Source organism: Phacochoerus africanus, chromosome 8, assembly GCF_016906955.1.
Source record: "Phacochoerus africanus isolate WHEZ1 chromosome 8, ROS_Pafr_v1, whole genome shotgun sequence".
In the NCBI taxonomy this organism is placed as follows: Eukaryota; Metazoa; Chordata; class Mammalia; order Artiodactyla; family Suidae; genus Phacochoerus; species Phacochoerus africanus.
The window spans coordinates 79687205-79714303 of record NC_062551.1 but is presented as its reverse complement, the minus strand read 5'-3'; the positions used below and the strand labels follow the sequence as shown (position 1 = coordinate 79714303).

The 27099-nt window shown below is 57.9% G+C and overlaps 1 protein-coding gene across 2 annotated transcripts; it reads left to right on the top strand.

The window, feature by feature from the left end:
• WNT4 (Wnt family member 4) lies at positions 1 to 25519 on the top strand. 2 transcript variants are annotated; one of them, XM_047792366.1, is made up of 5 exons: positions 1 to 169; positions 14922 to 15157; positions 23750 to 23881; positions 23970 to 24112; positions 25049 to 25519. In XM_047792366.1, the coding sequence occupies exons 1-5, from the start codon at positions 93 to 95 to the stop codon at positions 25415 to 25417; spliced, it is 957 nt and encodes a 318-aa protein (XP_047648322.1). In that variant the 5' UTR covers positions 1 to 92; the 3' UTR covers positions 25418 to 25519. The 2 variants fall into 2 exon arrangements, with proteins under 2 accessions (XP_047648322.1, XP_047648321.1); XM_047792365.1 differs by having other exon boundaries at positions 3 to 169; positions 24950 to 25519.
• Positions 25520 to 27099: the final 1580 nt, after the last annotated feature.

The following is a 27099-nucleotide window of genomic DNA, read 5'->3' as shown; positions in this document are numbered from 1 at the left end:
TGCCCGCCCGCAGGGTGCCCACCTGCCACCCAGACGGGAGGTCCCCCGCGGCCGCAACCGCTGCCCCGGGGCCGGGCGCCCGCGGCGGCACCATGAGTCCCCGCTCGTGCCTGCGTTCTCTGCGCCTCCTGGTCTTCGCCGTCTTCTCGGCCGCCGCGAGCAACTGGCTGTAAGTCGGGCCGGGACCCGGCTGGGCCGGGCGGGGGCCGGGCGGGGCGGGGCGGGGCAGGCCCCGGGGGCAGCAGCCGGTGCCAGGCGGCGCGGGGCAGCGGGCGCGGGGGCGCCCGGCAGGTGTCTTGGCCGTGGGGCGCGAGGCTCCTTCGCCCTCTGCGCTGCGGCCGCCACCGCCCGGGCCTCCCTCCGCACACCCCTCTGCCCGCGTCGGGCTCCCAGCCCAGAGGCGGCAGGGGTGGCGGCCGCGTCCGCACCCATAGGCGGCCTGGGGATCCGGAGAACGCAAGGGGTGCGAGCGCGGGGCGGGGGTGCCCGTCACAGGGCGCAGGACGCAGCCGGGGCTGGGCTGACAGGTCGCCAAAGAAGCCCATTATGGGGAAGGACCTTGGCTCCTAAGAGCAGGTTAATCCCGGCAAGTCTGGGAGCGAGGTTCCCGCGCAGAGCTGCCCCGCGCTGCTGCGCTGCGGGCTGGGCTGGAGGCGTGCAGGGACCTGTTTCTGCTTGGCGGGGTGGAGCTGGGATGGGAGGGAAGGGACCCGGCCGGCCGGCCGGCCTCTGAGAGCTTGGTTCGGGCTTGGCTCTGCCCGGCCTTGGTTCTCCCTGAGGCAGAAAGAAACTCCGTCCAGACCTTAAAGAGGACAACAGCCCCCACCTCCCTGTGTCTCGCCTAAGGAGGGAGGGGTGGTAACTGTTGGCGACCTGTCTCTTTCTCCTTGACTGGGCCTGCCTCAGGTAACTCCCTGGAAAGGGACAGAGGTTGACGCGGGCCCAGGGGTCCTAAAAGGATGAGCTTCCCTGACTGGATGAACAAGGAAGCAAGAGGACCCTGGACTTCTTCAGCTCCATCTGGGGACCATTCCCCGGGTGCCAGGCTTAACCCTGGTCCTAATTCCTTCTGCCCGGAGTACCACCCCCCATCCACTGTGGGCAGCCAGTGGGGAGCCAGGCTCCAATATTGATCTGAAAAGCATGAGGTGGGAAGGGGGATAGCCAACAGTGCAGCTGGGGTTTCCATGGAGACCGCGGGAGAGGAAAAAATTCTCTCTGCATCAAGACCAAAGAACAAATATCTCCCATGAAATTGCCCCGAGTGTCCAATGGCTGTTGCTATGAGGTCATTGCGGCCACGAGGGCCCTGCAGGCTAGAAGGAGTGTGTTGGATGGGGTCAGAGCCACCCAGGGCTTGAGGGACAGAGGTGATGTGGAATTCTCCCAGCTGTTCCGAGAGCGAGAGTGAGTGACTCCAAGGCAGCCTGAAGTGGCTGCGGAGCTTTTGTTTTTCTTGGAGACTTAATTTGATTAACACTTCAGGGGCAGTGGCAAAGTGTACAGAAACCAGGGTACCACCACCTCCTCCCACTACCCCCCTCCACCGCCTGGGCAGCGCAGCCCCCGGAGTGGGGCCTGGGTCGCAGTGCTGAGGAGGGGAGCTGATTTGAACTTGGGGGAGCCTGGGGTCACTGGATCTGACTCTGGAAAGCAGGGGTTCACAGCCAGGGCCTCCAAAGCGAGCGTGAGCATCAGGAAGAGCGAGAACTGGTTCTGAGCAGCCCAGGGCTGGAGGCTGCAAAAAGGCAGAGGAAGAAGTGACAATTCAGGGGTCTGACCCAGGCCTTTCGAAGGGAGAGCGACATCCACAGTGGCAAGTCCGTCCAGAGCATCTAGTGTTTGAGTTCATTTTACAGATGAGGAAACTGAGGCCCAGGAGGGGAAGCTACTTGTACAGACTCAGAGCTGAGACCTGGAGCCAGGTGCTCTGACTCCCAGGCAGTGACATTCCCCCTTCCCTGAAGCTGCTGAGCCAGTGTGGCCCAGGTGGTGTCACTGCCCACCCTCCGCCACATCCAAGCTCAAAATCCTAGCCAGGGAGGCAGCCCCGGTTTTGGGTCACACAAACCGTGGGGAATTCCAACAGCTCCGTTCTCGTGCTTTTTGCCGTTGGGGGGGCGGGGGGGGGCGGCCTAGGGGAGGACCGAGGTTGGCAAACCTGTTCTCTGCAGCAGTGATGGTTCAGGTTGCCACCTAGCAGGTCTCTGGATGACCCGGCTCACTCCTGCTCCGCCTCGGGCATTGAGCCAACGGTCTCACTGCTCAGCCTGAGACAGGAGGAACAAGGGGCTTCCCAGGACCCTGCCAAAGGCTGTGATGGAGACAAGAACTCTGCACTCATTCCAAGAAGGCACGGTCCATCCCCAGGCCAGGGACTGGGCCAGCTCGGGGGTAAATAAATGTCCCAGCCCAGCCTCCAGGGAGCTTGGAGGGAGACAGGATAGAAGCAAGCCACGAATGCATGGAAGAGCACACATGCTATCAGAGCAAAGAGCTGAGTGTGGGCTGGAGCGGTCACGGAGGAGCTTGGCCTGGAGCTTGTAGAATCATGACGGTAATAATTATAATAGCTCCCCCGGGGACGTCTAAATCCTGACAACATCTGAACCCCATCTTACAGGTGAGAAAATTGGGAATCTCAGAGGTAATAGCCCCAAGTCACCAGCCAGTAAATGGACCAGGCATCTGACCCAAAAGCTGCCTCTAGAAGGAAGAGCTCCTGGCAGGCAGATGTCCATCCGGGCATGGCAGCTGGCACTGTGTCTTTACAAATAGGAGCCACGCTGGAGGTCTGGCCCCAAGAGGGTGGCTGGGCGTGCTCTCAGTGGGGCAAAGCCTGGGTGTCCACTCTCCTTCCAGTACCTGGAGTCGGGCTTCTATCCAGGGTCAGTGCGCTGGCTGGTTGCAAGAGCTGGTGCTGTCTGTTGTTTCAGAAGGGCGGGTGGCCTGCCGGGGAGACCAGGTGTCCCACTGCGTGCAGCTGTTGGGCAGGATGGAGCTTGGAGCTGGGAGGGCTCTGCAGCCCGAGGCCTGGGCAAGCCCAAAGGAGCTGGAAGCTGTTGATTAGGCTTGTGTCTGGCACCAGGAGTGAGTTGACAGCTTGTGGCAGCTCCCACCACCAAGGGAGGCATGAATGGATGAAAACAGTCCATCAGTGGAAGGCCTGGACTCTGCCACAGACCTGGGCTCAGAAATGTCTCGGAATGGTCCCCCCAGCACTGGGGCTGTGCTGGAAGTTGGGAGACCCGGATTCCAGTCGAAGCTTGGCCTCCAGTGCTGGGTGGTCTTGGATGGGCTTCTTTTTTCCTCCACAGATTGTTCTAAGCCCCAAATGGAAGAGTTAGAGAATAGATAAAGTTTCATCATTGTGGGTTTCCTGAAGAAAGGCAGTGTGCACTGAGCTGGGACTCCAGCAGAGGCCCATGAGGCGAGGGCCAGAAGCCTATGCCACACTCGAAGGTAGGCCAGCAGAGTGGCTAGGCGCTGTGTCTCCGGGCAGATCCCAGGTCTGCCACTGACCGGAGGACTGACCTTGCCCAAGTTAGGCAACCTCTCTGAACCTTGGGTTCCTCATATATGAAATGGTACCCAGGCTTTGGGGTGATGAGGCCAGAGAGAGCCCTTGCAACATACCATGCTGAGCGTGGTGGCAGGCGCAGCGATGGAAACAGCAGCCACGGCTGCCCCAGGTGGCTGAGGGCAGCTGTCGCTGAGCTGAGGAAGCCGCCGTGCCCCTGTTTACAGAGATGATGGAGAGAATGGCCCTGCTCCCAAGCCCTGTTTACCCCAAACCGTGCTGGTACCCACACGGCACAAAACCAACGCGGTACTCTTGCTCCTCCCCACATGGCTGGGATTCTAGGCTGCTGCCTCCCTACCCTTCAACCAAGACCCCTGCAAGAGCCTCACAGAGCCAGTGAAGCCAGCCCGGCTCCTGAAGAATCCTGCTGGCCTGAGGAGTGGCTGCTAGGAGCACCCTTCAGCGCCCCAGGGGGCATCTGACTGCCCCCCACACACACACACCCCATGTGTGCCTCTCCATCTCCAGGCCAAGCTCCTGTGTGCCTGCTCACCCATCGGGGTGTGTCACTCCCCTGCCCATGAGGACAGGGAGGCCTGGCACTCTGGATGCAGCTCACTGGACCAGGTGTGGGCAGAGCCAGTCCAGATGTGCAGTGCCAGATGCATAAGAAAAGGTGTGGTCTGTCTCTGGCAAGAAGTATCCCCCTAGTCTCCAGCTAAAAAGGATCCCTCCCTCCCTTTTAAATAAGTTTGAAGCAGGAGTTCCCATCGTGGCGCAGTGGAAACGAATCTGACTAGTATCCATGAGGACGCAGGTTTGATCCCTGGCCTCGCTCAGTGGGTTGAAGACCCGGCATTGCTGTGAGCTGTGGTGTAGGTCGCAGATGCAGCTCGGATCCAGCGTTGCTGTGACTATGGTGGAGGCGGGCAGCTACAGCTCTGATTTGACCCCTAGCCTGGGAACCTCCATATGCTGCGGGTGCGGCCCAAAAAGACAAAATAATAATAATAATAATAAGCTTAAATCACCTCGCATGGCTCTGGGCATTGAATTACGATTGCTAACACTCACAGCCCTTTAGCATTTACACAGGGATTTCTCAGAAGCCATCACTGTTACTAGGGGGCTGTCCTTGCATGGTTGGGTATTTAGCAGCATCGCTGGCCTCTATGCACTAGATGCCAGGAGCAACCCCCCCTCCAACCAGGTGACCACCATAAATGTCCCTAGACATGACATGGCCAAATGTCCCCTAGAGGGCAAAATCATCCCTGGTTAAGAATCAGGGGCTTACGGAATTCCCGTTGTGGCTCAGTGGTTAACGAATCCGACTAGGAACCATTAGGTTGCGGGTTGGATCCCTGGCCCTGCTCAGTGGGTTAAGGATCCGGCGTTGCCATGAGCTGTGGTGTAGGTTGCAGACGCGGCTCGGATCCCGCGTTGCCGTGGCTCTGGCGTAGGCTGGTGGCTACAGCTCCGATTCGACCCCTGGCGTGGGAACCTCTATATGCCGCGGGAAGCAGCCCTAGAAAAGGCAAAAAGACAAAAAAAAAAAAAAAAGAATCAGTGGCTTACAAAGTCCTTTCACACCCATAATCTATTAGAACTGCATAACCTCTCCCCCGCCCCCTTTGGAGGAGGGAGTCTGTATTCTTTTCAGCTCCGATTCACAGATCCAGAGGTGCAATGACTTCCCCAAGGTCATGCAGCACATCAGAAGCAGGACTTGAACTTGACTTGCTCTCACAGCCCAGATCTTACAGTGTTTATCCCCACCTTTGGAACTGTTTCGTTTTATATGTAACAATGGTCTAATAATGTGGCTTCTTCGTTCTAAACCTCTGGAGGCCAAGACTGTGGCATAAACACTTCTCAGCAGCCCTGGCACACGGCTGGCATGTAGTAGGCGCTCAGTCAACATTTGAGGAACAAAGAAAGGAAGGCTCTGTTCACTCCGGAGGGTTTTAAGTTGCTGTCACGTCGTACCCCACCTTCAGAGACCGCGAGGAGGAGGGAGGCTCTGCTCTACCGCCCTGAGTCCCAGGTGATGCTAAGATGTGCCAAAATGGGTGTCAGGAAGCATGGCTGTCGCCCGGCTGATGCATCGCTCTGGCCCGCAGCTCCCGACTGGGGGCACCCCCTCAGAGCCAGGCTTAGCGCTTTCTCCCCTCACCCTCCTTGCAGGGCCCCCGGCACCAGGCTCTGCCTGAGGGGTTTGCTCAGGTAGCAGTCACGACCCAGCTGTCTGCTATGGCTCGACTTTCTTCCCTCAACCCTGGATTAGCAATTGAGCAACTCAGCAAGCATCTGACAAGACAGTGCTCCCCAAACCTGTTGAAACTCGCCCAGTTCGGGCCCTGTGGGTGCATTCGGAAAGCTGAGCATTTGCACTGAGCCTCCTCCTCTCGCTCCTCCCTCTGGGGAGAAGGGCTTGGCGTGAGCCAACTGGGCATGGAGTGGGCCAGGGAGTCACTGAGGCGAGGGGTCGGGGGGGGGGAGTGACAACTGCCCACCCCCCGTCACCCCACTGCAAACGAGCTTGCAAGAGCAGCTCGGCAAACTCAGCTGGGGGGCCAAGCTGCGACCCCAGGGTCGCTGTCCAGATTTCCACAGGAGTTGCCAGGTTTTATCTCTGAGTCCTGAACTGCATCTTCTGTGATGCCGCCAAACCGGGGAGAAGGCTCACTCCCTGCCGTGACCCCCACCCCACCCCCCGGCTCCTCCTTTTCCCTCTCCAAACCCCTCTCCACCTCCCCCCTGTCCTGGCCAACTTGAAACCAAACTCTGTTTTAAAAGCTCCCTGGCCAAGTCAGAACCCCTGCAGCGGAGGGGACCAGGTCTGAGAAAGGGGGGAGTGGGCGCTGTCCTGGGAGGAAAGGAACCTCCCAGCAGAGAGAACTTTGAAGAGGCCTAAGAGAAGCAGCATGAAATTGCTGATGAGACTAGAGGGGCCTCTTTGCTGCTGTGACCCTGAATGGTCCTTTCAGGCCTATTTATCACTCCGTTTACACCCCAGTCGTATCATTGCAGGATTGGGCCCCAGGAACTCTCTCCCAATGGCTAGAGACAGCAGAGTGGTCCTTATGAGTGAAGGATGCCCAGCTGGGAGTTCTCCTTGTGGCTCATCAGTAATGAATCTGAATCTCTGAATCAGACTAGTATCCATGAGGTTGCATGTTCAAACCCTGGCCCCACTCAGTGAGTTAAGGATCTGGTGTTGCCATGGGCTATGGTGTAGGTCACAGACCCGGCTCAGATCTGGCATTGCTGTGGCTGTGGCTGTGGCTGTGGCTGGCAGCTACAGCTCCCATTGGACCCCTCGCCTGGAAACTTCCATATGCCCCAGGTGTGCACCCTCCCCCCCAAAAAAAGGATGCCCAGCTGTCCTGGTACCCAGGACTGAATCACAGCCATCAGAGTCAAAGGGGTTCTCAGAGGTGATCAGTTCAGCCCCCTCCAGGGACACAGAGCCCCCAGGCAGGAGAGCCAGTGTCTGGTAAGCCCCATTCAGTCAGGTCATGCACTTACTTATCAGGATCTACTCTCCACCAGACACTTGGGATCATAGAGCATACTAGTGGTAGAGCTGGAACTCCACCCCAGGTCTCCTGTCTTCCCAGAACTTTCCCTGCAGCAGATGAAAGCCAACCTGCAGCCCAGACCCCTAGCCAGGCATCTCTGCTGGAGGTGATAAACCACGAGGAAGGAACCAAGGTTTTTCCATCCGCCCTGGGGAGGTGGGGGTGTGGGCTCAGTCCCATGCTCTCCTAGGATTGGGCCTTTAGAAGGGGTGCACCAAGGCCAAGGAACTTGCTGGAAACCTGGAGCCACCGGAGCCTGAGCCTCACTCCAGGAAACAGCTCTTGTGGTGTCCCCACCCCTCCCTGCTCCCCATCCCCAGGGCCCCCTCGGCCGAGCTGGAGAGGTTTGTGGCTCCAAGGGCAAGAAAGGCACTCTGGGAACAAGGGTTAGATGGGTCTTTGCAAGGGAGATGCTCTCTGCTGGCAAATCAGTGGGCAAGGCAAGGTCACTAAGCACCTTGAATTCAGCCATACCTGCCCCGGAGAAAGAAAAAAAATTCTCACCTCTGGCAGAGCTCTGGACCCATCCAGGTCTGGGTCAGAGTGGCTACTTCTTGGCCCTGAGTCAGCCACCAGCTTCCCTGGGAACAAATACTGGGAGATGGGAGGGGGGGAGCTCCTGAATAGGAAGTGGGGGACAGGAATGAAGTGTAGAGACTGGGGCACCAGGGTTCTGAAAGTAATGGAAACTGAGCTGTCAAGAGATAGAAAATGGGAGTGCTGAGGCTTCTGAGGATGCGGATTAAAGGGAGTGAGGGATCCCAGGTAGAAGGGGAACAGCACCCTAAGGTGCAGGCATGGGCCATCATTTTCCCCCAGCTGAGGAATGCACTTGGCCTGGGCATTGAGAACTCTAGAGTTATGCCAGGTCTGGGAAGAAGGGGCTATGGAGGCAGCACCCACCACCCCACAACCACTGTGAGCATCTCCAAGGCCAGCCCCTCCAGGCATTTCAAGCCAGTGGCAGCATTCCTTCCATGGCCCAAGAAGCTGCAGAGACCTCAGGCCCAGGCACTGTCCAGCAGCCACATAACCATTGAGGTATAGCCCTCCCCAGGACCCCTCACTCCGGAAAGCAGCCCTGAAAGATGGCTTTGCCATAGCTCAGAAAATGTACGGGGCTGTAGAAAGATTCATCAAGGGAAGAATGAGACCACCTTCCTCAAAGCATTGTCCAATGATGCCAAACCGTTGTGTGCTTAGTACCCCGCACCATCTCTGGAGCCTGAACAGCAGCCAAGGCTCTGGAGCCAGGATGTTCTGCTTTCAAATTCTGGCTACCCCTGACTGGCTGCATGGATGTGAACACTTACTTCTCCAAGCCTCAGTTTCCCCATCTGCAAAATGGGGGGTGTGTGGTACCCACCTGGACAACCCTACCTGGTTGCAACAGGGATAGAATAAACATGTGACCCGTTTGAAGATCACAAGTGGGACATAAGATCCCTCTCTCCCAGTCATCTAGTCCCACCAGTTCCTTGTCCCCTGGCTTCCAAGTTCCCTAGAAGCACCTGAGCTTATCCTGGACCCCAATGTCCCCCCCACCAGCTCCTTGTCTCCTACCAGCACCATCCACTGCCTCCATCCCAAGCCACATACTCCCCCATCCTGGGAGAATCCACTAGATGGGCCAGAATCACTGAAAACACATGGTTCTCTAACTCTGTCTACTCCACCTGGAGATTCCAAGGAAAATCTACAGTCAGGATTGAGGCTGGAGTGATTGGCTATTCCCAATGGGCGTGTGTCCTCCCTCAGGGGAGCGCAGCTCAAAAAAAAAAAAAGGCTGGGATCTCAGGTCTATGAGAGCTGATGGAGCCAAGCCAAAGAGGACCAATGCGCAGAACCAGTCTGGGGTCCAAAGGAGGGTCCAGCCCAGGGACTCTGAAGAGGTTTTGTGACAGGGGGGATGATAATTGTGATAATGACAAACATCTTAATGACGATAGTGGCATGATGTCGCCAGCAGAGGAAGGGTGCCTTCTGCGTGAATATTTAATTCATTTAAGCTGCCTGCGACCAGGATTATTCTTCTCCCCATTCTCGAGGGGAAGACACGGAGGCTTAAAGATGCTCCCTCCCTTGACGCTGACCCGGTCTGTCCATCTCTCTTGCACAGTGAACCGCGCTGCCTCTGTGCTGAGGGCCAGGGAGCCTGTAGGGGAGAGGACAGCAGGAAACTAAGACCACGGGGACAGAAAGCTTGAAAGGTCTGAAAACAACTGGGAGCGTGGAAGACTCTTGGGGAGCCGGATGCTCCCCACCCACCCCCCGCCAGGGGAACACGGTCCTGGATGGGGTCCCGGCCCCTCTCTCCTCCCCCGGCCCCCTCCCCACCGGCCTCCTCCGTGTCCAGCAGGCACCGTTTCCTTCCGGCTCCTCCTCCGGTCTACTTGGCCTCCTTCCTCCCGGGTGTCACAGGCACAGCCACTCCTGAGGAGGCTCTAAATGTGGCCCGGGCAGGCGGGGAGGCTGGGGCGGGGGGGGGGGGGCAGAGAGGCCTGGGCCGGCGTCCCAGCCCCCACCTGGACACCCGTGGGGCCAGGACCCATGACACGGATCCGCCTGGCCTCCCAAGCGCTCCGGCTAGTTCCCATTCCCTGTCCTCTCGCCGAGCAGAGCAGGAGCTGGGGAGGAGTCGGAGAGGTGCGGGTTTTCCTCTAGGAATTTGTATATTTTTTTAAAAAAGCAAGCAAACCTGGAAAAGCTTGGGACAAGCCCAGCTAATTTTAGTTTCTAATGAAAACAGCAGGTGGCTGAGAGGATCTGATCTCCCTGGCAGGGCCAGGGCCCTCCAGCCTCGCAGGCTGCAGGCACGGGCCGGGCGTGGGGAGGGCCTCCTGGGAGGAGCCTGAAGGACCGGAGCCCCCGTTGGGGAAGATGGGGCACGAGCTGGCTGGCAGCGGCTGCAGGGGCAGCCTGGGCTGGAGTTGGGGGAGGAACCTGATTGATGGCACGGCCACGGCTGGAGTCCTGGGTGGCCGGGGCAGCGGGTGGCCAGTTGCTCAGCCTGTGCTCGGCAATGGCAAGAAGAAGCCTGAGGCTGTGCAACCAGGAGTGACGAAGCAGCGATGGCCAAGGCCCTCCACAGGCCAGCCCAGCCCAGCAGCAGGCGACCCTGGTCCCGCCCAGGCTCTCCTTCTCCCCCAGGAATGGCTTGTGCAGTTGACATCTGAGCCCGGCCCAGCTCTGGGTCAGCGAGTGGCACGCGTGTCCCTGGGGAAAGGTTGAGCTACCTTAGGGTGCAGGGAAGGGATTCCAGAGGCCCCTGGGATCAACTGAGCCTCCCCTCAAGCGTCTCCAAGCCTTCAGCAGACTGAAAAGCAGAATTGCACCTTCCCCCTCAGCACCCCCCACCCTGAGTGCTCTGCCAGGAGGGGAGCAGCAGGGACCCAGTCAGACAGGGCCCTCTGTTTACACTGCAAGCACTTAGTGAACACCTTCTATCTGCTGCGCCCTGTGCTAGGTGTCGAGGAGGCCCCAGATTGGATGTGAGACTGAGGGTGGCATAGCCCCCCAGTGCCCCGCAGCTGTTGTCAGACGAGGGGACAGAGGGAAGAGAGTTCCTCACTTGAGCTGGGTTTGCATTGCAGCTTTGCCATTCACTAGCTGTGTGACTTTGGGCAAATCTCTCCACCTCTCTGGGCCTCAGTTTGCTCATCTGTAAAGAGAGGCTGGGCACCCTAATGGGCTACCAGAACAAGCAAGCAGTAGAGGCAGGGGCCTGTGATGTCTGGGGTTCGAACTCTCCCCACCCCATTCCCAGTTCCATCTCCAGCTCTGACACCCAGCCCTTCCCAGGCAAGACCCTGGGATCTGAGACAACTGGGGTGCGTTGGAGCTATGTCTCCTGTGGCATGGAAGGGGACAGCTGAAGGGCCAGAGGAGGCAGGGGCTGGGGGTGGGGGGCACCAGTGCCAGCCTTGGGGGCAGGGACACTCCTCAGCGGAAGAGGTTTCTCAGCTTCTTCCTGGAAGCTGTCCCAGTGACTCATGGCCATGGCAGGCCAGCAGCTCACCCCTAAGGCCCTTCTACTGTTATTTCAGCCCGTCTCCCCTCCTTGAGTCCCAAGCCTGGCCGGGGAGGGGATGGGTGGCTCCTCCTGTCCATCTTACTCCTAGTTCTTTGGCAGAGGCTCCATCTATTAGCCTGGCATGGGGCCAGGAGGCCTTGGAGGCTTGAACCCCCACCCCATCCCAGCCAACTCTGACACAGACTCACTCGTTTATGGTACAATGGGGCGGGGGGTTGGGGGGGACTTGCCCAAGGTCGCACCGCATGTTAGTGGCTCAGCCAGGTCTCCCCAGCCTGATCCCCCTGCCCAGAGACCCACTGCCTCGAACACAGAAGCTGGGGCCCCCCACCTGCCTCTTGGCTGGATGCAGAGGGAGCAGAGGCTGAGATGAAGACAGGCCAGCTCTGTGCCCCCATGTCACAGAGGGAATAGGGGTCTCCGCCCTTCTTCTAGAAGCTAGCCATGGCCTCTGAGCTGGAAAGGATCCAACTTTAGGCCCAACTCCTTGTCCCCTCACCGGTGGCCTCCCAAACGTGGACCTGGCCCATGGCCAGTAGCCTGGCTCTTGGCGCCCCCTGCAGGCCAAGGATGCCAGATGGGACTGGTTCCACAGGGTACCCCTTCCCTCAGCTGGCACAGGCAGGGGGTGCACCCGGCCAGGGCTGAGGAGCCAGGTAGGCCCCCTCCACTTGCACCTGCACCCTCTCAGTACCCTCAGCCATCTTTCCACCCTTGTCTCCCGCTCTGAGAAGCTCAGGCTTCAGTCCAGGCCTCATCGGGACACTAGCAGCCCCTGGGCAAGTAGAGAAGATGAGGAGCCTCCCGGGAGGCAAGGGATGCAGGGAAAACGAGGGATGCTGGTACAGCCTCAGCCCGAGACCACCCACCTCCCACTGTCCTGAGCTACCAGGGAAGAGAGAGACCCTCACAGGGGCCGGCTGAGCGCCAGAGGCACCAGCCACAGCCACATGAAATCCCTCTAATTTCTCTCAGCAGCCTGGGATAGGAACCGTTACCTCCATTTCCAGATAAAGCCAGACTCGGAGCAGCCCCACAGCCAGGGGCAGCTGCAGCATCAAGGAGAGCAGGTCCCAGAATCAGATTCCCCCAGGCTTAGAAGGAAGCACTGCCAGTGGTGACCCACAGGCTTACCCTCCAGTGCCCTCCAGGCCACTGCCCGCCTGGCTTCACAGCTGCTGCCGTGACCTTGTTTAAAGCCCAGATGCCCACCCAGCCCCGCCTGGAGTGAGGCCCAGACACCTGCGCTTTCAGCAAACCCCACAAATGTTTCGACGCACGGCCAGAATTGAGAAGCGCCTCTCTGGTCCAGCCCACGTGCCTGACAAATAGAATCCAGCTGCTGATTGTACATCCCCAGGGGTGGAGCGCTCAGCAGCCCGCAGCAGCCCACCGACTGCACCTTGGCCGCAACCCTTAGGTTGAAGGAACCCAGCTCCCAACAGCCCCTGCCCATGGGTGTCGCTCAAGTCCTTGAGCCCCAGAAAAGAAAACTGTCTCTACCAAAGGCTTTGAATTCAGGCAAAACCAGGTTCATGTCCTGGCTCTGCCTCTTACTAGCTGTGGGACCTTGCACACACAAGGCCAAGTACTTAACTTGTCTGTGCCTCAGTTTCCTCCTCTGGAAAATGGGTCATCAGCTTGCTGAGAGGATTAAACAGAATAACGCAGGTATTTAGGCTTTACTTCGTAAGGACTGTAAAAGTCAGCTATTCTTATTGTCATTGTCATAAAAAGCTGGCATACCTTACTAGAACTTTCTGTGCTTTTCTGGGGGATGTTCACTTACTCATTCCTTCACTACCTCAGGCCCCGCGTCAGACTGTCTCTCACACACAGGACCCCTTTCGCTCCTGGCAGTAGTTCCCTGACTCAGCCACAACCGGTGGTCTCTCCTCCACATCACAGATGGAAAAACTGAGTCCCAGGGAGGGATGACCTTCCCCCTTGATCCTCGTTTGGACCAAAAACCTGGGCAGCTTCTCTTGAATGAGGCACTGGCATCTCTGCCCCCACCCCCAGGAGGCCGGGGTCGCTGGGCTGGTTCACCATGGAGTCGGAGGCAGTGGAATTACTTGTTCTCTTTTGTTCAGAGCCCCCGATCTGTGGGGCTGAGGCTGAGGGCAAAGCCAGGAGGCTGAGGTTGCTCCTGGGAGGTGGCGAGCAGGGCCCTTGCGTTCCCTGAGCTTACCTGCAAAATAAGGAGTGTGGACCAGACCACCTGTCAGGGAACTTTGCCTGAGTCTGATTCTGTGGCTCTGCGGCTCCTTCGAGAATCTGGAAGGCAGCGCCAGGCAGCTCTGTGCTGGGAGGTGGCAGGTGTGGCTCCCACCGAAGAGGTGGGAAAGGCAGGCAGAGGAAGGAGAGGAGGGCTTCAGAGTCATCACTCAGGTCTCCTCCCATCATTAGGCTGCCACTTGTGCACCTACTATGTGCACTAGGCCCTGGCCAGGGGTGCTGGGGTGGGGGAGGGGACAGGCTAAGTGACAGCGGCTGGAGCACAAGCCTCGGGTCTTCTGGACCTGGGCTCCAATCCAAGTCTGAACTCACAAGGTAGGTGACTTTGACAGTCACTTCAGGGCTCTGAATCATACCTGGCACTTAGTAGGACTTCAGTAATGCATGCCCTTCCCTTGAGAGAGAAACCACTTTCTTCCTCACAGGGGCTTTCCCCAGCTCTGCCCCCTCCCAGTGAGCATTTTTGTGTCTTGCTCACAACCCCCGCGCCTCCTGGCTCGGATGGCAAAGTGGCTGTCATTAGGCAGGGCAGGGCCTTCCAGGGCCCTCACAGAGGAGGACAAGGCAGGGGAAAGGCCTATGGGGTAGTGGGGGTGGGGGTTGAAGCTTGGCTCTGGCACTTGCTACCGGGGTCATCCTTCGTGGGCGTGTCAACCTCTTAGCCTTTATTTTGGAATCCATGAAAAGAGCATAATAATTATCAGCGCCTAAGTTTGGGGTGAGGTGACCACAAGAATATGCGCCAGCCGCCGTGCACAGCACGTAGTAGGTATTCAATCAGTAGTAGTCCTCTCTCTGTCCCCTGCTGAAACGAATCAGCAAAACCCCCTCCCACCCGTGCCTGCCCCAGAGTGCCTTGATGTAAACTATTGCATCCAGATTGCGATCCTCGTTATAACCCTGCAAGGTGGAGTGAGCATTTGTGCCCCATCCTCAGGCTGAAAAAAAACCCTAGCATGGCCACTTTGTCTTCAACCCCCCTTCCGCAACACCATCCCCGGTCCCCCGGCTCTCACTGCCTCTGCCCCAAGTGCTACAGCACTGACACTGGTCTCTACCTGGTGGCCTTGGGATATGGCTGGCAGTGAGCATCATGGCCTTGTAGCCAGAGACGGGCTTAGGTCACTGGGACCCCTGCCTGGGGTGGGGAAAGGGATGCCAGGGCAGACAGTGGTTCCTGCCTCCCAGCTAGAGGGTATCTCAACAGGAAGGAGTTGGACCACATGGACCAGGTCTGGAGTAATATCAGGGCAACCGTGCCATTGCAGGGGCCACCCAGGCAGGGAGGCATCCCACAGGGGTTCCCCCTGCTTTAGCTCCCTCAGGGCTGAGGTCTTGTGCAAGAGAGCACTTTCCCCTTCCACCTGGCAGCCGCTGGGCGGGAGGGCTGTCACTGGATCCAGAGAGAAGTCCACTTCCAGGACCCACGGCTGGCACTCATTGGCTTCCAAAGACCTTGACAGGGCGGGGCCTCAGCCTGGGCGTGGGAAGGAGGAGGGGAGGGGCTCAGCATCGCGTCCCACCCCCACCCCCTTCTCCCCAGGTACCTGGCCAAGCTGTCGTCGGTGGGGAGCATCTCCGAGGAGGAGACGTGCGAGAAGCTCAAAGGCCTGATCCAGAGACAGGTGCAGATGTGCAAGCGGAACCTGGAGGTGATGGACTCGGTGCGCCGCGGCGCCCAGCTCGCCATTGAGGAGTGCCAGTACCAGTTCCGGAACCGGCGCTGGAACTGCTCCACCCTCGACTCGCTGCCTGTCTTCGGCAAGGTGGTGACACAAGGTGAGGGAAGGGCTCACGGGGGTGCTGGGGACCCCGGAAGGGCCCACTGTTTCCGTGGGTGGGACTGTGCTCGTAAGTGGCCAGACTTTCCATCATTTATCGAGTCAAATGGCATAGGCTGCAGATGGAGATGCGGGAGCGGGCAAGATGCGGGGGGCGGGGAGGAGGATGCTGCTCCTTGCGGTGCGGCACAATACACGTGTGCAGCGTCTTCAGTCCTGGAGCCACCATCCCATTTCACAGAGTCCGAAACCGAGGCTCAGGCATGGGGGAGGACAGAGGTGACCCGGGCTTCTCAGAGGGTGACCCGCAGACTCAGAATTCAGACCTTGGACAGACCTTCCACCCTGAGCTGCTTTTCCCTTAGCTCTTGGCCTTCCGTAGGCAAGTTCATCTCATTCATCTGGACCTTTGATGAACCGTGCTGAGAGCCTCACCTTGCCCAGCCCTGGAACCCCGGGAGGAGCAGCACCCAGACCCTCCCCTCCTGGGCTCACAGTCAAGGCAATGACTTCAGCTCTTGGAGGCAGTGGCTTCCATATCCACAGCACCAGCTAGGGACCAGACACTGTTTAAAGTGTTTTCAGTGACAGGTAATTCATCTGGCCCTTTGAGATTGGCTTCTGTGTTGCAGATGAAGAAACTGAGGCACACAGAAGTTAATAAACTCGCCCAAGGTCACAGAACCAAAAAGTGGCTGAGTCCAGGAATTGAGCTCATGCGGTCCAACTACAGGGTCATGTGCTTACCCACAATGAAAGAACACTGTGACGGAGGGACACGGGACCACGAGGGTGGACCCCTCCTCTGGCCGGGACAGGGTGCTTAGGGAAAGCGTTCCCCAGGAGGTGAGCCCTCGGCTGACACCACAAATATTAAGCTAGAGGAAGGTGGGCCAGGGCATAGAGAGCATTCCACATGCAGCTGAAAGCCTCCATAGGAGGTCACTGGGTTAAGCCACTGCCCTCGAGGGAGCATTCAAACCAGCTGCCTCTTCTTCTACTTCCCGAGCATGAAGCTGACACTCCGAGCCACGAACATTCAACAGGTTCCTTGACTTGCTTAGGCAGCAGGAAGGCCAACCTTTGTCTTGGCACCTGTGGTCCTGGATGGCAAGGGCTGCTAGGCTTGTGGCAAACCATTTGGATGTTGTTGGAAACCAACTGTGATAGAAATTTGGAAGCCATTCTCCTGGGAGCTGGCAGGAGCCAAAAAGGCGCGATCATGCTTGGCATGGCTGAACGTTGCTGCTCCGGAGAAGAAACAGAGAGCCGGTGAGGAGCCTGGTAGCAGAGGGCCTCCCACGACAACAGTGTCCCTGCTGAGGGCCCAGGGCTGCCTGTCTGATGAGGCCCAGATACTAGACTCACACAGCAGACCCTGGGCACTGTAAGCCCCTGGACCATAGTAGGTGTTCCATGTTTTAGGTGGATTGCTGGATAGATTGGTGGGGTTTCACGTGTCAGGCCCTTTCATACCCTGGTGCCTTTGCACCTGCTATTTCCTGTACCCCCAGCCCTCTCTGCACAGCTCAGCAGCTCCCTCCTCCTGTGCTCCCAGCTCCAGCAAGCAGGTGGTTTTGCTTTTTCCTCTGGGCTCCAAAGCTCTTTATTCAGGTTGAGGTTCCTCTCCTTTTTTTGGTGATTATTTTGTTATAACTTCGAATGTGCAGAGAAGTTGCAAAAAGAGTACAAGGAATTCCCACATACTGTTTTTTGGTTCGTCTCTCTCTCTGTGATAGGTTTATTCCATTATTTTCATTTTCTTCCTTTTTAAGTTGAGGTAAAACTGACATGTTATCCTAGGTTCAGGTGTGCAATATAATTATTCAATAATATGTCTATATTACAAAAGGATCACCACAATAAGCCATAACATCCATCACCACACACCGTTACAAGAAAGTTTTCTTGTGGTGAGACGTGTTCAAATCTTTCTTAGCAACTTCCAGCTCTGCAATAGAGCGTTATTAACTACAGTCGCTGTGCTGTATAGCACAGCCTCATGACTTATTTATTTTATGACTGGAAGTTTGTATTTTTTGGCCCCATTTCACCCACCACCCACCCTCGCCTCTGGTACCACCGATCTGGTCTCTGAATATAAGGGTTTCGTCTTTTCTATGAGGAATTGCCATATACTTTTTACCTTGGTTCGCCAACTTTTTTTATTTTTTATTACTGTTGATTTACAATGTTCCGTCCATTTGATTCACCAACCATTTACATTTCAACCCATTTGACTTATCAATTTCCATCTCTCTATCTCCCTTAATACACTCACAGAGAGACACACACTTTTGTCTACACCACTTGTGTCCACACGGCTTTGATTACACCCTTCGGACTGAAGCATGGTGCCTGTCTCCCCCGACTCCACTCCTCCAGCCCCAAACCTTGAACTCTTCCAAGACGAGGGTGATGTCTCATTTACCTGTTTCCCAGCACGTGGCAGAGCCTGGCATGGAGGAGACGATCAGTGGATATCATCCAATGGCAGGGAGCTAGTCGGGGCAAGGCCACAAGGGGCAGAGAAGTGAATGCATGGTTCAGCCTGAAGCCAGTGAGGGACCCTGTCTAGAGGTGGGCTTTCCTCACCTGTGTCTGTGCCAGGAACTAGGGAGTGGGCCCAGCCCTGGCTCATCAAGTTCAGGGAGACACTGAGAATCCTACCAGGCTTGGCTGGAACCTGCACTGGACTAAAGTCCAAGTGACCCGGCCAAGAGTCCATTTCCCCGGGAGCTGAGTCAGGGTGCGCACATGCCAGGCCAGCCACACCAGGCAAGAGCAGTCATGGGTTGCCTTTTTTTTTTTTTTTTTTGTCTTTTTAGGGCTGCACCCACACATATGGAGGTTCCCAGGCTAGGGTTTGAATCGGCACTGTAGCCGCTGGCCTACGCCACAGCCACAGCAAGGCCAGATCCGAGCCACGTCTGTGACCTCAACCACAGCTCATGACAACGCTGGATCCTTAACCACTGAGCAATGCCAGGGATCGAACCTGCATCCTCATGGATGCTCGTCAGATTTGGTTCCACTGAGCCATGATGGGAACTCCAAGGGCAGTCATGTTTGGAGGTGTCTGAGCTCTTTCCATTTGTCTCTGTCTTCACTTTTGTAGCTTCCATTTCCTTTGCTAGTAAAATTCCTTCTGGGAACATCTTCATTAATCTCCACTGAAGAAGTGAAGGGACTTGTCCCTCCTGAGGCCACAGGGTTGCTCTTGGAAGGTGCAGGCTTGACAAGGCAGAGGAGGACGTGCCCTGGCCGCTCCACCTTGGGCAGGGACTTCATTCCCAGGAGCCTCGGTGTCCTCTCCTGTCAGTGACCCTGCACGTGTCCTTCCCTCCCAGGGTCATCACCCAGACTCTGACATAATGCCCAGCAGCACTGAACGTGGGCCCTGACCCCAGAAGAGCCATCTGTCACCACTAGCTGCTGTGATCTTGGGCAGCGGCCGGTCTGGGCAGACCTCGCTCACAGCCCCCAGGTTTTGGGGTCCAGCGGGCTTGGCCGGTGCCTGAATTTATGAGCTGCCTGGCTGGGGTCAGGACCTCAGTCCTGGAAAGGTAATAGCTTGCAGATCCCGCCAGGAGCCAGGCTGTCCTTGGAGATGAAAAGGAGCCCCCTTTGTCGAGGGCCTCCTGGGTGGTTCATGCATCCAACCCCTGCCCACGACAGCTTGGAGCCTGTAATGTTCCCATGTCCCAGCTGAGAGATCCAGACCTGCCAGCTCTTGGCAGGAGACCCCGGGCAAGGTCCATCCCCTGTCCTAGCCTTAGCGCCCTCCTCCCTGGAAAGGAGGGGGCGATCCCAGGACCCTGCTCCTCAGCTTCCATCAGATTCAGAGACGGCATCTTCAAAGGACTGACTGTCTCCACAGGGCGCCCCGGGGAGGCATGGGCAGCTCTCTTACCACCTGTGCTGCCTGGGGTCACACAGGCTCCAACCCCATGCTCCCTCCACCCCTGGGCTGTGGAGACCCCCCCGCTCCTGGCCCACAGAGGCAAGACAGTCAGTGACATAATCCAGACTGATGGGGACAGTGTGAAGTTAGGGCCCAACTGTGTGCTCGAGGCTAAGAGTCTGCCAGGAATTTGGTGAGGGTGGCATTGAGGGCAATCGGGAATGGGGCAGGTGGTGGTTCTTGGTGGTGCAGCCTTCAAGGCCAGATGCGGCTCCCAGTGCCTGGAGCAGCACCCGCACACGGTAGGGAATTGACGAGTATTTGTGGAATGAGTGACAAGGGTTTGAGGATGAGAGGAAGAGGCCATGGAGTCTGGCAAAGGTTCAGTGTTGCCATGAGGATGTGTGCTGGGATCTCAGAGCAGGACGGGGCCGGGCAGGGGAAGGCGATGCAAACTCCCCTTCTCCCCACCTGGGGACGGCATTGGGCCTCTCCCTGCATCTTCACATCTCGCTCTGTGACCTTGATCACGTCCCTGTCCCGAGAGAGGGGACTCCATGAGCCCTGAGGTCCCTTCAGGCCCTGACTGCCACGATGGGAGGTGACATGGTGCAGCGGTCGTAGCAAAGTGAGGATTCGGCCCAGGTCATCTTTCCAGGTCCTGCATGTCTAGCATCAGGCTGGATCTGGAAGTAGATACCTTTCAGTCCTGGGCTGTGACTCAGCCTTGTCCTCAATATTAGCATCATGTTGGACCCAGTGAGGGTGAGAACATGCCTTCCTTCTGGGGACCTCTTGGGCCAGCCTTTGGTCTAGGGAGAGGGTACCCCAGGATCACTGTGCACTGGGGGTTCCTTGAGGACAGAGTCACCTTGGTGTCCCCAGTGCTGGCATAGGGCCTAGCTCGCAGCAGGTGGCTAATAAATGTCTGGGGAGTAAGTGTCTTTGCCATAAGGAAGCTTTTAGGTCAACAGCAAATATGTGGACAAGTGGCCGTGCTGGTATTTGTCAGCAAAGGAATAAAATGTCATGAATCACCCCAAAATAACATTCACAACAGCTACTATGACCCAAGTGCCTCCTAGATCTCAGGTCTGCCTGGCTGAGCGTCCAGGCTCCTCCCTGATACCCACCTCTGTCTCCAGGGAGCTGCAAAGGGCCTGTGCTGGGTTCAAGAGGGCAGAGGAGAAGTTAAGGGACAGCCTGGCCCCTGGAGCTTCCTGTCGGGCTGCAGAGGCCAGGCAAGCACACAAGACACTTAGAAGATGAAACAGTCTGAGTCCGAGCCTGACTGTGGGCAGCGGCGGGCAGGCCAGTGAGCTTGCCCTGGCATCCGGGAATTCATAGTGAGGGGAGGGGTGTGTGGAAGGGCCAGTGCCTGGCCTGCTGGGACAGCATTATTTTCCCCTTGCTGGAACTGGGGGAGAGGTTTAACATGGCCTGTTGTCCTACATTGTCTCTTAAATCCAAAGAGGCTTCCTGGAGGCGGTTTCAAGAAGAGATGAGCTTTTGTAGACAAGAGAGGCAAGGAAACTGGAAAGACAGGCTGGGGGCAGGGATGGGGGGAGGATGAGGACAGGGACTTCCTCAGAGACCAGGGCCTGGCCTGCCCCACCTCCCCAGGACTCCCATTGCATCTGCTTTGGAAACATGTGAGTTATGCCCGGAATGACACTGCCACCAGGACACCTGCCTGCTGCCCCAGGGAACACCATGCTTGTGGCTTCCATTCCAGCCCAACTCAGCCTCATCTGTTTCTCCTCCAAACACTCCTTCCTGCTCAAATGTCCTTCCTTCCAGATCTGGGGAGAAAGGCATGTGATGCGCTCAGAAGACCACAGGCCTGAGCTCCAGTTCCCACTTGGCCACTGCCTGGCAGAGGGATCCCAGACAAGCCACCAAGCCTCACTTCTTCCACTGAGCACAGCTGGAGAGAGCCGGTTGCTAAGGATGCCATGAGCCTATGTTAGCCCATGGAAAGGCCCTGGCACATCTGGGTCCTCAGAAAGAGTAGTTATCACTGGATCCCCAGGACAACTCTGAATTCCCAGCCCCAGGCAGCCCTAGCACCTTGAAAAGATGGCAGTGAGGCAGGACCCGCTGGAACAGGCAACCCCCTGGACCAAGGAGCAGTCATCTACCAGGCTGCTCAGGAACTCTCCTCTGCTACCCTTGCAGGCACACCACCATCCTTTTTCTTTGTCTCAGCGGGCTCTGCCAAGTGCCACACTGGTGAGCAAGGCTCCAGTTGGGCAGAGGGGACAAGCCAGGAGGGGCCACAGCACTGGAGTCAAGGGGTGGGACCCAGGGCCCATCAGAAAAGGCTGGAGGAGCCTCTGCCATCAGCTTTCAGGTCACAGTGGCTTGGCCACATTCTCCAGGCCTTCTGGGGCCTCCTGTGCTGAGCACAGGCCACCTGCTCACTGTCCCCCAGTAAAGAATGGAAGTGGACATGTCCCACAGCTCATGGCCTCACACGTGGGAGGTGGGGAGACACGGACTGCTTGTGTATCTGGGGGGCGCCAGGCTCCAGGAGGCAGAATCAGGCCAAGGTTGAAACTTTGGAGCCAGGCTGCCTAAGTCCAAATTCTGGTTCCAGCACTTTCTGGTGAGATGCTCCTGGACCAGTTTCCTCACCACTCAGTGCCTCAGTTTCTTCATCTATAAAATGAGGAGGAAAAGTCTTTATTTCACAGGGTTATTGTGAAGAGTATATCAATTCTGTCAAGTGCTCAGTGTCCATCACAGAGTTTGCTCTAAGCTTCAGCTTTTGTCATTATCTTCCTTCTAGAACCTCCTCCTTGGGAACCAAGTAGAGAGAACACTAGCGCCCTTGCTCCTGAGAGAACAAGGGGGGCTGGGGTTGGGAGCCCTGCACCCAGGGCCGCTAGCACCCAGTGGAGGAGGTGGGCAGAGCAGGGGGGCGGGCTGGGGGCTGCCTGAGAGCCCAGGGAAGCCAAGGAGAAAGGACCATGCCAGGCCAAGAAACGAGGCCACCCTGCCAGTCCTGTCCACCCTATCCCCTGCCTTCCCTTCCCCCTTGGTCTTTGGGGCAAAGATTTGTGCTGGTTCAGGCCTGGAAATACCAGAAATACCAGAAACTAAAGTCGTCTCTCTTTGGGCGGCCACAGCACAAACCCAACCAACATGATCCTGCTATTAACCTCGATTAACTTGGAGAGGATTCCATCCCGGGCTGTCAAGGCCCCCGTGGCTCCAGCCAAGCCCCCTCATGCCGGCCCCAAACGGCCAGGCCTGGGCAGAGGGTGGGCCATGGAGAGTGGATGGTGGACAGCAGCCCCGGCTCAAGGGCCGGACCGAGAACAGGGCGTCCCGAGCCACAGGGGCCGGAGCCGCCCCCAACCCCCGCGCTCGGCCCCCACTGCTGGTCCACAGCCCCGGGCACAGAGGAGGTGATTGTTCCCACCTGACCACGGCAACTGCTCCCCAGGGCAGCTGAGAGCATGGGCCTGGGTGTCGCAGAGGTAATTGCCAACCACGAGGCCAAAGCCTGCCCCCTCCACTCCTGTGGACACACACACTCCAGCAAGAGACAGAAGGACAGTCACGGGCACACAGAGGCCCTCACAGGGCCCAGGAGAGGAGCAGGGCCCATCTGGTCACACACCCAGCCAGCAGTGTGCACACGCACACCACACACACATGTGCGCGCTCACACACACACACACAAACACACTCCCACCCACCACCCCCAACCCCAGAAAGAGGCTACACAGCAGCTACACCCCCTGAGGCACAGTTCCTAGGAGGACAAAAACACCCATTCAGGCAGGAGACAAGGCAGGCACCAAAATAGAAGCACCAAGGAGTCATGCGGCGGAAGGGAAAAGACAGGCAGCAGAGGCGGACAGGCTGGAGAGTGAGTCCTGGTTCTTTCACTTCCTAACTGGGTGACTGGGACCCGCTTGCCCCACCACAAACCTGCATGGTGCCATCTGTGAAATGGGCATGATAAAGTTCCCAGTGGCAGAAAGCAATCCCCTTATCAGGTCCCCGTAAGCAGTGGGACCACCATTATTATGATTTATTCTTAAAGGGAAAAAGAAGCAAGATGATCTGAGAAGTGGGCCCGCCTGGGCAGGAAGGGCTGGGCAGACCCACAGGGTGCGGACTCCTTTGGAGCCCGGAGGGGCCAGCCGGGAAACGGGCACCAACAGAGCTGCTTGACAGGCCAGCTCTGCTGCCCTGTAGTTTGGTGAGTTAACTCACCTCTCCGAGCCTGTCTTGTCTCTTGTAAAATGACGTTAACATCACTCATCTTCTGGAGAGGTTGTGAGAACAGCATCTGAGGATAGCTGAGAGCACTGAAGCCAGACCATGACTGCTCAACCCCGTGCTGTGTGACCTGGGGCGAGATGGCTAACCTCTCTGAAAACGGGGGTGATGACTGTACTTACCTGACGGGTTCGGGAGGGTGCGTGACCAGCACACGTGAAGACCACAGAGCAGTGCCAGCCGTGTGTGTGTGTGTGGCCGTCGGCCTTGTAAGCATCAGGGCCAGCATGCGTGACTCATGCGTGACTCCTGGCCCACGGAAGTCAGCCTGCCTCCTTCTTCCCAGGGCCTCCCTCGTTCAGAAGGCCCCACCTACTCCTCTACCCCCTAAAAAGAAGTGTGAGGGGGGAGCACCGGGACCCAGCCCTGCCCTCCCTCTGCCTCCCACAGGGACCCGGGAGGCGGCCTTCGTGTACGCCATCTCTTCAGCAGGTGTGGCCTTTGCGGTGACACGGGCGTGCAGCAGCGGGGAGCTGGAGAAGTGCGGCTGTGACCGGACGGTCCACGGGGTCAGCCCACAGGGTGAGTGCGGACGGTGGGGAGGGCGTGAGTGGGAGGACAGGGGCCTGGCCCTCACTCACCCGCGGCCCCCCAACACCCACCCACCCAGGCTTCCAGTGGTCAGGATGCTCGGACAACATCGCGTACGGTGTGGCCTTCTCACAGTCGTTTGTGGACGTGCGGGAGAGAAGCAAGGGGGCCTCGTCCAGCCGGGCCCTCATGAACCTCCACAACAATGAGGCCGGCAGGAAGGTAGTGTGTGCGGCCCCGCCACCCTCACCGCCGGGGAAGGGCGGGCTCGGCAAGGTCCCCACTCTCCCGTCCACATGCCCCTCGGAAGACATCTGTTCAGGCGCTCACCTGCACCAGCATCAGGCACCTCCCGTGGGGCGGCGGGGGGAAGCAGACAGGCTGGCAGGTGTCACAGAAGAGTGGCCTCCAGTGCAGCACACACATCCCCCAACACGCCCCCTCACACACACACACACACACACACACACCTCATAAGTAGCAGAGCTAGGATTTAAACTTTTCTATATCCCTGCAAAGACCATGTGCTTAACAATGACACCATCTGCCATCTCAGTTCCTACTCACTCTTCCAGGTTCCTGCAGATTCAGTGCAGCTGTATTCTTCCCTATCACGCCACTTGACACTGTTTCATATGACACTGCCCCAGGGCTGCACCTGTGGCATATGGAGGTTCCCAGGCTAGAGGTCAAATGGGAGCTGTAGCTGCCGGCCTATACCGCAGCCACAGCAATGCCAGATCCTGAACCCACTGAGCAAGGCCAGGGATCAAACCCACAACCTCATGGTTCCCAGTCGCATTTGTTTCCACTGCACCATGATGGGAACTGACACAGCCCCTTAAAAGTATCTCTCCTCCATCAACTGCAAGTGCGCCAAGGCAGGGGCAGTAACTTCAACAGCTACCGAGCCTACCAAGACATCCAGAGGAAGCGGGACAGTACATCTTTCCCCTACTCTGTGACACGTCTCTGTCCTTGCCTGTCGGCCCCCAGCAGCCCCCTCTCTGGCCTCCCCAACTTTCCTGATAGCCCCTCTCCCCTCCCCGTCCCCCACAGGCTATCCTGACACACATGCGGGTGGAGTGCAAGTGCCATGGGGTGTCGGGCTCCTGCGAGGTAAAGACGTGCTGGCGAGCCGTGCCGCCCTTCCGCCAGGTGGGCCATGCACTCAAGGAGAAGTTTGACGGTGCCACGGAGGTGGAGCCACGCCGTGTGGGCTCCTCCAGGGCGCTGGTGCCGCGTAACGCGCAGTTCAAGCCGCATACAGATGAGGACCTGGTGTACTTGGAGCCCAGCCCGGACTTCTGCGAGCAGGACATGCGCAGCGGCGTGCTGGGCACGAGGGGCCGCACGTGCAACAAGACGTCCAAGGCCATTGACGGCTGTGAGCTGCTGTGCTGTGGCCGCGGCTTCCACACAGCACAGGTGGAGCTGGCCGAGCGCTGCAGCTGTAAATTCCACTGGTGCTGCTTCGTCAAGTGCCGGCAGTGCCAGCGGCTGGTGGAGCTGCACACGTGCCGGTGACCGCCGCCTGGGCCTACACCCACAACCACCTAGTGGCCCGGGGAAGGCCGATAATTTAAACAGTCCCCACCACCCACCCCAAAAGATACTGGTTGTATTTTTTGTTTTGGTTTGGTTTTTGGGTCCTCATGTTATTTATTGCCAAAACCAGGCAGGGGACCCCAGCGGCACCGACTGGGGCCTCCCTAAAGCCTGGGTCTTTGTGGCTGCCACTGACCAAAGGGACCTTGCTCATGCCTCTGGCTGTCCACATGTGGACGCTGCTGACCACTCAGTTGCTATCTGTAACCGTTTTTCCACTTGCAGACTTAAGGTGGGTAACGAAGAGTGTTACAGCCACATGCCTACTGGCCCTGCCAGCTAGGGAGAGACACAGCCCTCTGGCAGGGGAATGGTGCCATTTGCTGGCAGTTGCACCCCCACACAGACACATGGACCCCTGGCAGCTTCAGCCTGGTAGCCTTGTCTCTCAAATCCCCTGGAAAGGGAATAGGCAGATACCAGGTCCAGGGCAAAGGGGTAATTTTAGGCCTCCACGAGCAACCCGAGGTTCAATCTCTGTGGGAACCCTCCAGGCAAGAAGAGCAGGTGAGGGGAGGGCAAGCCAAGGCTGCGGCACCCCCACTCCCAGCCCAGCCGCCAGGCCTCCCCTCAGAGAGGGAGACCACCCAGTCCCTGGTCCCTCCCGGGCAAAAATACGGCTGCGTCCTGCATCAGAGACCCCAGCTGGGCCTTCACGGTGACGCCTCTGTGTGTGTCTCTTCACGGTGCTGCTCCTCCGTGAACTAAGAATAGAAATGTCACACACACACACACACACACACAGAGGAATTGGCCATGGGAAGAGCCCTCTCCCAGTCTGGACAACAGTCCTGGGAGGCTGACGAGGCAGGGAGGCACGCTGTGCTCATCCTATAGGAGGAAGGGCAAGGTTCAGCTGGCTTCCAGAGTTAGGAGATGCAGAGGCAGAGCCAGAAGAGCCCTCCAGCCAAGGCTCCTCCCAGGCTCTTGTACCCAAAGGGCCAGAAACTGCAGGTCCCCTTGGGTCGGAACCCTGGGGACAGGGCGCTGGCTGGGAAGCAGCAGGAACTGACAACCCCAGGCTGAGCTAGCGCCCACATGGCTCCTGAGGGCCGAGCAGGCTCTGAGGGAAGAGGCGGTCGGCGGGAAGGCTGGCCAGGTGAGGTCTCAGCAGTGGAGGCAGCCATGCCCAGGCACTGTGGGTGCTGAGGCTGAGCCGCCCGGAGACATAACACCAGCCCACCCATCAGGAGCCCAGCCCCCAGGAAGCCCTGGCCCGACACAACTGCTTCTCACTTGGGCTCCCAACCACCAGAGGACCTCACTCTCGGCGCAGTCTCCAAGCTGCCCCAACACCAGGGCTTTAGGCTCCTGCTGGAGGCCTTAAGCTCCAGGATCCCAGATAGAAGTTCCCAGCACCTGGGTTCAGTGTTTGAATTCAAAGCCCCTGATCCGAAATACAGGCTCCAGCCCATAGACACTCTCCTCCAGGCCTGGTGGTCTGTGCCTCCTGGTGCCGGCTTCCTCACAAAGAGAGGGGCAACACCCTGGGCCCCAGCCAAGCTCTCTGCTCAATGCCCATCCAAGAAGAAGGCCAAAACCAAGTGAGATGCTGGACCCACATTCAAATGGGATAATCTTGGGACAGGCAGGCTCTGGTG